This window comes from Cyprinus carpio, chromosome B8 (genome assembly GCF_018340385.1).
Source record: "Cyprinus carpio isolate SPL01 chromosome B8, ASM1834038v1, whole genome shotgun sequence".
NCBI classification, from domain to species: domain Eukaryota; kingdom Metazoa; phylum Chordata; class Actinopteri; order Cypriniformes; family Cyprinidae; genus Cyprinus; species Cyprinus carpio.
Window position 1 is genome coordinate 10,212,985 of NC_056604.1, and position 12,505 is coordinate 10,225,489.

General features: G+C 37.4%; 1 protein-coding gene across 1 annotated transcript in view; it reads right to left on the reverse strand.

The window, feature by feature from the left end:
- Positions 1–12,505, reverse strand: part of obscna (obscurin, cytoskeletal calmodulin and titin-interacting RhoGEF a) — a 41,895-nt gene that overhangs the window by 27,048 nt on the left and 2,342 nt on the right. Inside the window, exons 6-27 of the mRNA XM_042730412.1 lie at positions 12,128–12,397; positions 11,136–11,402; positions 10,765–11,028; positions 9,830–10,096; positions 9,467–9,736; positions 9,128–9,394; positions 8,753–9,019; positions 7,668–7,940; positions 6,909–7,172; positions 6,526–6,792; positions 6,173–6,439; positions 5,811–6,077; positions 5,242–5,508; positions 4,897–5,163; positions 4,305–4,571; positions 3,395–3,661; positions 2,993–3,259; positions 2,636–2,902; positions 2,392–2,519; positions 1,812–1,902; positions 1,458–1,724; positions 10–279 (exon numbers count right to left, since the gene is read on the reverse strand). Coding sequence (XP_042586346.1) covers positions 10–279; positions 1,458–1,724; positions 1,812–1,902; positions 2,392–2,519; positions 2,636–2,902; positions 2,993–3,259; positions 3,395–3,661; positions 4,305–4,571; positions 4,897–5,163; positions 5,242–5,508; positions 5,811–6,077; positions 6,173–6,439; positions 6,526–6,792; positions 6,909–7,172; positions 7,668–7,940; positions 8,753–9,019; positions 9,128–9,394; positions 9,467–9,736; positions 9,830–10,096; positions 10,765–11,028; positions 11,136–11,402; positions 12,128–12,397 — 5,568 coding nt within the window. The remainder of the gene's footprint in view (positions 1–9; positions 280–1,457; positions 1,725–1,811; positions 1,903–2,391; positions 2,520–2,635; positions 2,903–2,992; positions 3,260–3,394; positions 3,662–4,304; positions 4,572–4,896; positions 5,164–5,241; positions 5,509–5,810; positions 6,078–6,172; positions 6,440–6,525; positions 6,793–6,908; positions 7,173–7,667; positions 7,941–8,752; positions 9,020–9,127; positions 9,395–9,466; positions 9,737–9,829; positions 10,097–10,764; positions 11,029–11,135; positions 11,403–12,127; positions 12,398–12,505) is intronic.

Here is a 12,505-nt window from a genome sequence, read left to right on the forward strand (position 1 = left end):
TTGACTTACCTATCACTCTGAGGGTCGCAGAGGTGTTCTTGCCTCTGACGCTGCATGAGTACATGCCAGCATCCTGCATTCTCAGTTTCCTGATTTCGAGCTCCTGGGTTGAACCTTTACGGTGGAGGGTATATCGCCCACCCTGTGTGATCTGATTTGTATCTTTTCTCCAGGTCACTGGGGCATTATCGCTAGAGAGCAAACAACGAAACAGGACAGAATCCCCCTCCATTGCTTCTTGACTCTCAAGCTCTTTCTCAAAGAACACAGAGGCAGCAGCTGTGAGAGGTTTAAGAAGTATGATCTCAACAACAGCTCAAAAGTATGTTGAGAGAAAAATTGCAAATTAGAAATCATGTCGGAAAGTTAATTGGTAGAGTTTATGATATGATATGACACTGTGTGTGTATGACCCTGTGATTCATGAAGGGTATCATACAGAGTTCATGAAAGGATCATGAGGGTATCAATAATGGTGGAAATGGCTGAGGTTCAGTTGTGAGACCCTAGCTGAGGAGTCAGGAGAGATTTTTTTCATTATTCCAAGGCAATTTTAAGATGACAAGATCCTATTCAAATAAAAATACACATATACGACCATTCTAAAGTTTGGGGTCAGTAAGATTTTTAATGTTTTTGAAAGAAGCATTATGAAGCTTATGCTCACCTAGGATGCATTTATTTGACAGAAAATAATCTAAATATATAGAATATAAAAATATAATATTGTGAAATACTATTGCAGTTTGAAATAACTGTTTTCTTTTTTAATACATTTTAAAATGTTATTTATTCCTGTAATGGCAAAGTTGATTTTTCAGCAGCCTTTACTCCAGACATCAGTGTCACATGATCCAAAATGAGAAATCATTCTAACATGCATCTATCTAATAAGGATTTGCTGCTCAAGAAACATTTCTTATGAATAATGAAAAGTTGTGCAGCTTAATATTTTTGTAGAAATTAATTTTTTTCTTTGATGAAAAACAAGTTATCTATACAAGTTATATCTTTGAGGAAAAACAAGTTTTCTTTAAAAGTTTCTATTAAACAAGTTAAATAGAAATCTTCTGTAATACATGAAGATTAACTTCCAATCGCAAAACAGGTTAATTTTATAACCCGTACAGCTTTATCGAGGCTATTTTGTAGAAACAAAATCCTCTTAATTTTCCTTACAAATATAACTAGTTTGAATCAAAATGGCATCCCCCCTCTAAATTCACTATCTGGTCCCCCACATTCTATCATTTCCAGTCTTGGGTATCATAGTGTTTACAGCACTGTGAAAATGTTGTCAAGCTAATGGGTGTAGACACAAACAGGTGTCTTTAGACAACATTAGTTAATTTGCAATGACAAAATCTGATTTGGCTGAATCCGATTATTCAAAAATCAGAAGGATCTTGTTTGTACCCATTGAGAGTGTGTACCCATTAAAGTGGCATTGGACCTACCCCTAACATTAACTTCAGCTGTAGTCTTCTGGTCTCCAACAATGCAGCTGTATTCCCCAACATCCATGGGAAGAACGTTTTTAATGTGTAATTCGGCAACCAATCCCTCCTGCTTTATCTTGTATCTAGTCCCATTGCAGAGCTCCTCGTCCCCTTTTAACCATGTTACTGGTACCCCAGCTTTGGACAGCTCACAATGCAGAATAACAACACCTCCCTCAGGGGCCTCTTGGCTCTTCAGGTTTTGGTTGAATGTTACTGGTGTGGCTGAAGAGTAGCACAGTAACACGTTAGCTCATAGTGAGCTAAAGCTGCCAAAAAAAGCTAATTTTTCTGTAAAACTTTCATCCATACCGAATACTCGGATCGTGGCTTTGGTCTTCTGCTCCCCACAAATGCAGCTGTAGACTCCACTGTCTTCAGGCATGGCCTTTGTGATGATCAGCTCCCTTGTAACATCATGTTCTCGGATTTGATATTTATACCCTGACCTAAGAAGCTCTTCCCCCTTCCTCCATTCAACAGGACATCCAGCTTTTGAGAGCTCACAGTGCAACACAAGTTTATTTTCTTCTTCAACTTCCTGATTTTTTAACTTGACTTTAAAAGTGATAGGTGGAACTGGAAACGTTAACAAAAAGATATGGTATGCCAGATTATTTTACTACAAAGCCATGCAGGCCCTCAAAGCACAGCAAAGCTCAAAACTACAGCACAAGAAGCAATACAATGTAATAGCAGCAAGCCAAGAAAGACAAAATGTGCTAAGCTGCCGCTGCAAAAAGCCTGCATGCCTTACCCTTCACAGTTAGCTCAGCAGTTGACTCAGAATCCTTGGTTTTACATGAATAGTTCCCAGCATCACTTGCTTCAACATTACGTATGACCAGTTTGGTATGTACCCTCTTGCTTCATTTCATATTTATCATCAGGCTTGAGAATAACTCTTCCTTCTCCAGTCGACTTGTGCACCGGGTTTAGAGAGCTCACAACTAAACACAGCTTGCCCACCTTCTTTGGTTACTTCGTTTTGAAGTTCTCGTTTGAAAGTGACAGGTAGAGCTATGAAAACCATACAAAATGTATTCAAGTTGGAGAATGATCCAAAATGGAAAGTTACTACGTAATTGCAAAATTAATGAAAGATCAAGATCAGATCTTGCAGTATTATAGCGTACCCCTAACTTTGACCTCCGCTGTCGTTTTTTCCTTTCCGGTAGTGCAGCTGTAGAAGCCGACATCTTCAGAGTTGACATTTTTAATGAGAAGCTCAGCAATCCGTCCCTCAGTCCTCATCTGGTACTTTTCTCCAACCTGCAGCACCTCTTCACCCCTCCACCATTTCACCGTAGCTCCCGGTTTGGAAAGCTCACAACGGAAAGCAACTGTGTTTCCTTCCACCACTTCTTGATTTCTCAAGTTTTGTTTGAAAGTGATCGGGAGAGCTAAGAAATCGCAAAAATATCTGAGTCACCTAAGCAGAATATTTGACCTAAAAGTCTGCATTTATTTAATAAATTGCTTAAGTTTTGTACCATTGATTTTAACTGTAGCTTTGGATGTCTGATCAGGGCATACACAAAAGTAGACTCCACTGTCTTCAGGTATGGCTTTTCTGATAACAAGCTCCATTTTAGTTGCTATCTGTCTCAACTGGTACTTTTCTCCATGCTTTAGGACTTCCTCTCCCTTCAACCACTTCACATCAGTACTGGCCTTAGAGAGATCACAGCGCAATGTGATGATATTCCCTTCTTCACCTTCTTGATTCTTAAGTTCTTGTTTGAAAGTGATGGGGAGAGCTACACAGAGCAGTACAATGATGAAGATGTTGCATGATCTGATAAGCTTTTTAATTGCTTTAGAATTTCTAACAACAAATTCAAATTCAATCCTTGAATACAGGAACCTGCATATGAAAACATCTTGGATCATACCATTTACTTTGATGGTGGCTTCAGTCGTGTATTCTCCACATACGCAGCGATACACTCCACTGTCTTCTGGTTGTGCCTTCCTTATTAACAACTCTACTGTTGCTTCTTTCTGTCTCAACTGATATTTTTCTCCAGTCTTGAGCAGTTCTTTTCCTTTCCACCACTCTACTCGAACACCAGCTTTAGAAAGTTCACAGTACAGATTGACACTGTTCCCCTCCTGAGTTTCCTGGTTCTTCAAATTTGTTTTAAAGGTAGCAGGTAGTCCTTTAGAAAGCCAAGAATTGAGTAAGCCTGTATTCATGAAGGTTATAAACTGGCAAAAAGCGTGAATGTTGTGTCTTTCCATCAGCAAAGGGCTACCTAAATGTATCAGTGTATACTTTTTGAGCTTGAGAGCAATCACCTTTAATAACTACATCAGGTGGTCATCAAAGAAATGTCATCTATTGAGGTTCATTTGATTGATGTATTATGTACACCAACACACCACAGATCTTTATAACTAGCCCATGTTGTGATTAATGGGTCAAAAATAAAGCCTACTTTTCTGCTGTAGTTTAAATCAACTAATAACAAATAAAGGGATTTCAGAGCGCAAAACTCTTCTGATGTCAAATAATGAGTGTAATTTGAAGGTATGAATTTAAACATCATATAATGAAAATCCAACAGTGATTTGTATCACTGTTGAGAGATGAATTAAACCTGTGAACGTGGCTGATGTAATGTCATGACAGAGTGCTAATGTAGCTGTGGAAGAAATTGACATTTTTAATGAAATGGAAGAACTTGATCACTCAACGCTAGACAAAAATCAAATGGCGATGAAAATGAAATGCATATGAAATCCATAATGTCCAAAAATTCAGCAGTACTTTGTTTATATTTATAACGGATTGGATCTTACCTTGAACCGTCAATTCAGCTGTCGATTGTGAATCTTTGGTTTTGCAGGTGTAATTTCCCGCATCACCCTCAACTAGATTATTTATCAGCAGTTTGGTTAATCGCCCCTCAAGCATCATCTGATATTTGGCTCCACTTTTCAGCATCACTCTACCTTTCCTCCACTCAACTGGAGCACCAGGCTTTGAAAGTTCACAGGTAAATACTGCACTCTCACCCTCTGTAGATATCTGATTCTGAAGCTCTCGCTTGAAAGTAATTGGAAGGGCTGAGAAAACATTGACAGGTCTTTTAATATGATCAATTGAACTCACAGGCAGTAATCATATTATATATACACTATGGTAAAATGCTGCTGAATATTTTTGCAGAAATTATACTTTTTTTAGGATTCTTTGATAAGTAGAAAGTTCAAAAGAACAGTATTTATTTGAGAGATATTTTTAACATTATAAATGCCTTTACTTCCATATTTGATCAGTTTAAAGCAGCTTTGCGGAATAAAATTATTAATTAAAAAAATCTACTGACATTAAACTTTTGAACAGTACTGTACAGTATACAGTATATATTTAACATGTTTTTGACATTACTTTTGACTTTCACTTCAGCTGTTGTCTTTTGGCTTCCAGTCACACAGCTGTATATCCCAGCATCATCAGGGAAAACATTAGTTATTTCCAACTCTGCAATCTTTCCATCCAGCCTCATCTGGTACCGTGGCCCTGGAAGGAGCGGTTTATCTCCTCTCCACCATTCCACGGGTACTCCAGCTTTGGAAAGCTCACAGTGAAGGGTCATAGATTTGCCTTCCAGAGCTTCTTGGTTCTTAAGGTTTTGCTTAAAACTAGCAGGAGCACCTGTGAAACCACCATATGAATTTTATAATAATATACATTTTATAATAATGAAAACAAATCAATGATACAAAACCCTACCAACAACTTTGACTGTAGCTTTGGTCTTTTGGTCTCCACAGACACATCTGTAGACTCCACTGTCTTCAGGCATGGCCTCACAGATGATCAGCTCAACTGATGTGTCTCGTTCTCTCATCTTATACTTCTCTCCAGGCTGGAGCAGTTCCTCACCATTCCACCATTCTACTGGGACACCGGTTTTAGAAAGCTCACAGTGCAATGTTATCATTTTCCCTTCCTCGGCTACCAGGTTCTTCAGCTTCTCTTTAAAAGTAACAGGTTGAGCTACAAAAGAAAAAGAAACAAATAAGAGCATCCATATTTTTGTTCTTTCAACTTTGGCAAACCAACAGGTGAACAGATGACTGTATGTTCTCACTTTATGTGTGTGTACATATATATATATACACACACACACAGACATGCTTAAGTTTTTTCGTCCACCTGTCATAAAGACAAAAAAAATAAAAAATTAGGAATCTGTCAAAACTTTAAACCTAAAACTGTATTGTCATTTATTAGGCAAATAACAAACTGAAACAACTAAATAGTCTTTATTCACTTTATTAGTGAATTGAACTACTTACCGCTAACTGTGATGTTGGCTGAGGTCTCAGCAGTTTCGCTTGTACAGCTATAGACTCCGCTATCATCTTGCGTCAAATTAAAAATCTTCAGCTCTAGCATGCAGCCTCTCTGTCTGATTTTGTACTTCTCCCCAGACCTGAGAAGGCTGCTTTCTTTTCTCCACTGGACAGGGGTGTCTGGTTTGGATATCTCGCAGTGTAAGATTATACTGTTTCCCTCTTCAGCCATTTGATTTCTTAACTTCTGTTTGAACGTGATAGGTTGAGCTAAGGAAATATAAAAGGATATATAAGCTCCATTTTCAGCATTCAGAGTACTGGAAAATCAAATTCTACAGTATATATTTAATATGTTGTCTTACTTCGTATTTTGACAATGGCTTTGGTCCTTTGATCCTCACACACACAGATGTACGTTCCACTGTCCTCATGAACTGGACTTCTGATTACCAGCTCTAGTATGGTGACTATGTGCCTCATCTGATACTTCTCCCCAGGCAAGAGAGTTTGTTCACCTTTCAACCATTCCACTGGGATTCCAGCTTTAGAAAGCTCACAGCGTAATGTCACATTTTTACCTTCATCTGTCTCTTGGTTCTTGAGCTCTTTAATAAATGATATAGGAACCGCTGGAATGGATGAAATGGCATAAGTAAAGCTATAAGATCAAAGTTGAATACTATAATTTCATTTTCATTGCAATCAATATCAATACCATTGACTGTAAGAGTAGCCATAGTTCTTTGGTCTCTGCAAATGCATGTGTAATTCCCTGAATCTTCTGGCTTCAAATTGTGTATTGTAAGAGAAATGCAAGATTTCCTCTGCCTCATGTGGTACTTCTCACTAGATTTTAGCGTCTCGGGTCCTTTGCGCCACACAAACTGGACCCCGGGTATAGAGTATTCGCACATCAGCGTTACACTCTCTCCCTCTTTGACCTCTTGGTTCTGAAGCGCTTTTGTAAACTCAGCAGGAATAACTAATGTGAAACAAACATAAAGATTTCAAATTTCAACCAAATTTAAAAAAAAAAAAAAAAACTTAGAAAAACTAAACCTTATTTGGTAATTTGCACAAAAGAGACGTTTGAAATACCTTTAACAGTCACGGTGGCTTTAGTGCTGACAGATCCTGCATCGCACTCGTACACCCCTGCATCACTGTCTTTCACATCACGGATGGCCAGCCTGGCTTCATTTCCCGATCGACTCACTAAGTACTTTGAGGAATTCCAGATTAAACAGCCATCTTTGTACCAAACAATATGACATGGCTTTGAGGTCTTGCATAAAAGCACTAAACTTCCTCCTTCAATTGCTTCCGTGTCTTCCAATGCTTTAGTTATTGTGGGGCGTCTCTCTGTAATTCAAATAAGTTGTATTTTAAAGACAATCATTTTTGGTAACACTTTTATTTTAAGGTGTCCTTGTAACACATATTGCATGTAATTATCAAGTGCTCCATTAGATCCTAATTAGATGGTTCAGTTGTGTTTGATCAGGGTTGGAGCTGAACTCTGCAGGAAGGTTGATCTCCAGGAATTGGGTTTGGCACACCTTCTGTACACTTTGATCTGTATTGCATTTTGTTTCACATTTTTTTACTTTATAATAGTCAATACAAAGACAAAAAAATTTTTAAACAAGACTTAAAATAACTTTCTGATTTAAAATTCCTCTTTTGAGGTTTTTGAACCATCAAAAAGTTGTCAGAAATTATACCAAAGCAGTAAAAGAAACTGACAGTTTCATCTCAAAGTATCTTTTGTAAAGGTGTCCTTATGAGAATTTTTAATAGTTATCCACTATATTTGCCACAGGCATCTTGTCAAGTGTCAGGATTTATGACAGTTACCTCTAACTAATAGTGATGCGTATGATCTTTTGTCCCCAGCCTCGAAAGAGATGGTGCCGGTGTCTTTACGTGCAAGCTGTTTGAAGGTAAGAGTGTGGTATCCACCAGGTATCATCTTGATCTCATTAAGATCATTAGTGTAGAGCAAGGTCTCATCCAGGTACCATTTGACATCAGTGTAGTCACTTGGGCAGATCCGACACTTAAAGGTGATGGTATCTCCTTCTAGACACTCTTTATCTTCTAGTTCATCCACAATGACTACTTTTTGACCTGAGGGCCAGTTTCATATGAAAAATATGACAGATGTATAAAAACTGAACATGTCTTAAAATTCACAGGGCCAGTTTTACTAAACAGGGCAAATTAGCGCGACAGCACAATCCCAAAACAGAGCCGATGTTAGGGTACATTTCTGCAGGTGATTTACTAACAATGCACAAAATAAAGAACACAGACACAACATCTCATTTACATATCAACCAACACAATATACCAAGCGCAGAGCAAATTAGCATTGTCACAAATAAAGAATAAAGAAATAAAGAAGCCACAGTACGTTGAAAAGAACCGGAGGCCAATCCTCTCCCTTCTACCACGCAATCTCTGTTTTCTACGGTGCCTCCTCCTAGCAACAATAATTGCAGCCATTTAAAGTGCAAAATAGGTTAAGCTTTTTTGGGGTGTTAAATAAATGCTAAAATACCAGTAATTTGACGAATGCAAAGTTAGTAAATTGCATTGTGATTCATTTGAATACTCTCCTCCTGTAACTTTTGCATCTGAAAGGAAAAATCTAACAAATGTATATTCAATAAAGTCAGGCGCTAAAATAACTGTGTCCTTGCCTTTCCAGCGCTAATTTGTCACTGCGTGTCTTTGGTAAATACTGACAGTACTATTTTAACACCAAAAGATGGTTTTCCGCTGGCGCAAGCCGTTAGTAAAACTGGCCCATAGTGTCCAAATGTTACCATTCTTGTAACGTATCATCTAGTAATCTCAGATTTACAACCTTATTATTATATTATATTTTTATGACATTTATTAATTTAAGTCAATAAAGACAAATCTAATTTGTCTACCTTGAATTGTAAGTAAAGCCCTGCTCTGCATTGTCCCAACATCACAGGTATAGACAGCACTGTCACTTTTCTCCAGATTGAAGATGGTCAGAGTGAGGACAACATCTTTCTTCTTCATCATGTACTTCTGTCCCGAGCAGAGCACCGTTAGGCCTTTTAACCAGGTCACGGTAGCAGCAGGCCTCCTGGTTTCACACTCCATGGTCACTATACCCTTTTCCTCTGCACGCATATCCTTCAGTTCCTTTGCAAATGTATGTTGCAAGTCTGAATTCACAATGAGAAAAGATTAACAGAGTTTATGACACTCAGCAGAATGAACAAAGCTTCTGCACTGGGAAATATTAAAAACAAGTGTATAAAATGAGTATTTACCTCTGACATCTAATCTCGCCCTTGTAGCAATCCCATCAGCCTCACAGCAGTACTCTCCTGAGTCCATTATAGCTGCATTATGGATGATGAGCTTCACCAGATAATTATTTTGGTTAATTTCATATTTTGGGCTTACTCTAATTAGCCGCCCATTTTTCAGCCATTTAACTGTTGCATCAGGTTTCGTGATCTCACAGCTGAGCTCTGGATCTTCACCAGGTGTTGCTGTAACATTTAGCATATCCCTAAAAACCGTCACAGGTCTCTCTAAGAACAAAATAAACAGAAAATGAGCAATACTTGTAAAATGTGTGATATTTAAATAATAAGGGGACTCACCTTTCACAAACAGCATAGTCCTGCAGCTAAGCTCTTTAATGGTAAAAACCACTTCGCCAGCATCAGATATCATAACTTCCTGAATGCTCATTGTGTATTTGCACGCTTTGTTAGCGACTATGATCCGTCCATTGCTCACAATCAGTTGGCCATTCAAAATCCACGATGCTTCATCAATGATATCATGGGACAGGACACACTCAAAGCTGCAGCTTTCCCCTTCCAGCACAGCTGTTGTCCGTATGCGTTTGACAATGGTAATGCGCAGGTCTGAAAAAAGTCCCTCACATTAAATAAGTGTATTTTTGTTAAATTAATTAGATCTCATTTTAAGTAGATTCAAATATAGATTTTAAAACCTACCACGAACTATGACTTTCGCTTTAGTTTGGCTGCAGCCAATATCACAGCTGTACTCTCCTCCGTCGTCCTTTCTCAGCTTATGAATTATGAGAGTCAATGACTTTCCCACATGGAGAATCTCATACTTCTCACTGGCGGTCAGAATTTCACCATCTTTCCTCCAGACAGGTGTCACTGATGGCTTGGAAACGTCACACTGCAAAAGGATTTCACCACGTTCCTCACCTGCTACGTCCTCCAATGACCTGAGAAACACTGCTGGCTTCTCTAAGAGACATAGAAAGCAAATGTCATATAGCAACGAAATTCCACCCGATAACTGATAAATGGCTCATATCAGAAATCTATACTACTTTGTTAAAAAAAAAGTTAACAACATAAAAAGTAAAAAATTTGTATACTAAAGGGAATTTAGGCATTACAACATTATGATGTACAATAAGATATTTCCTATACCTTTCTACTATAGACACAACAGAATTTATAGTAAAAAAATATAATAGAGAAGGGATGACGGTAAGATAATCCTTAAACCTTGAGAATTATAATCACTGGAATTGAATGATTAGTTTTGTGTCATCAGTGTTTTGAATTGATATTTTGTCTGTGTGGCCTTAAATAGGTTGTTATAGTATGTTTATTTTTTTTTAAAAAAAATATATATATATAATAATAATAATTTTATGCATGAACTCACACAGCTCTGGTAAAGTTACATGTAAAGGAAAAAAAACTCTACAAGAAATAGTGCTTTGAAAGAGTAAAAATATTTCCATAATATATGGATATTCCTTTAAGAAAGTGCTTGACACAAACAATTAAATATCTGATATCTGTTGTTAATTTGTGTGTCTCTGCTTTAAATCTAGAGTAGTTGGACAGCAGTTTATTCTAAAACCTTGTTTTCCTAGTCCCGTGGTAACTGAAAACCTCACCTCTGACCCTGAGGAACGCAGACTCGCTGATATCAAATGTTTTGAATGTTACACGGCTCTCTTGAGGAGCTAGTCGTTTTAAAATCAGACTGTACGCTTTTCCAGAATTCTGGATTTTGTTGATGTAGTTGGTGTATAGGACTCGGTCATTGAGCAGCCACTGGACACTGGGTGACTCGTGATTCAGTTCACAGCTGAACACTGCAGTTCCATCCTCCTCGACCTCTACTTGCTCCAAGTGTCTTATGATCTTCAACCTTTTCACTGCAGGAAAAGAAAAATAATTTGTAATGTACTGTATGTGTCTTATCTGTGCTCTAAAGATGCAATTCTAAGACAACTCCAGGACATGGATAGCTAAAAGCAGGTACCTTCCACACTGACTCTTCCTCTTGTCTCTGAGCCACCAGCCAGACAGCGATACTCTCCTGAATCTGATGCTTTCACACCCATGATGGTCATCTCAACCCGGTTCTTTTCCCGCTTCATTGTGTACTTATTGGAAGCAAACAGGGGGGTCCTACCCTTGAACCAGCGCACCACTCTGGGGGATGGACAGAACTCACAGCTGAGAGTAACTGACCCGTTCTCCTTCACCTCCAAATCAGAAATGGGCTGTCTGATAATCAAAGGGCGCTCTATTTGGAAAATCATAAACAAGAATACATTTAAGGCACATGATTCACAATCCATATAAAACAAATGCTTTGCCCCAAAGATTAACTGATTAACAATAAATGGTTAATATTAAAAATGAAATACTAGTTTAAAAAAACACACACTAAACTAAAATTAATGCATTACAATATTTTCATGTACATTATGAAAAAAGGACATTCGTTTTTAGATCTGCTAATATTTAATTATTAAAGAGGGTTATTATTAACTTAAACCAAACTTTTTTGTTACCTGAAATAAAATAAACTTTAACTAAAATAAAATAATTTTTAAAAATCCTTAAGCTTATTTCAGCTAGTTGGCAAATCAACATTTCTTACAGTTCATATTGATGTACTAAAATAACTTAAACTGAAATAAAATAAAATAAATGAAAACTATATAAAAAATAAGAATGACACACAACATACAACAAAATTGCTGAATCTAAATTAAAATGAAAACAAATATAAAAATAAAAACAAATTCAAAAATATTAATAAAAAAATTTAATAGTATCTCAATGATACTAAAATAACCCTGATTATTAGTGGTTTTAAAGCTTAAAGTTTATTTGAGCGTTACATGACTGCAAGGAAATCTAAATGCCAAAATAGTGGAAATGACCAAGCACAAATTAATAACTAATATGCTGATAGCAATTAAAGCCTGTAATTTTGGCAACTAATAATTAGAAGATAATTACCTGTAACTGTGAGTTGAGCTTCTGACTTGCTCTTCCCCGAGGTGAACTGCACAGTGCCACACATACTACTGTCGGTTTGAGTGAAAATGAGTCTGTTCGAGGTTCCTTGCCTCTCAATCCTGATTTCTGGACAGGGACATAGTATCTGCCCATTCAGGGTCCATTTCGGTGCCCTCTCTAACTTAATACTTGTTTCCACTTTAAAACGAGCCTCTTTAGGCTCCATGACCTCCACAGAACTGAGTCCTTTCAAAATGCTGATGGCCTGCTCTGTAAGAATGGATCCAATATTCACTGCATAAAAGTCTTAGCATTTCAAAAGGATAGACTAACAGACTAAATGAATTTAAAGTAGACTAAGAATAATTCTGTTAAATC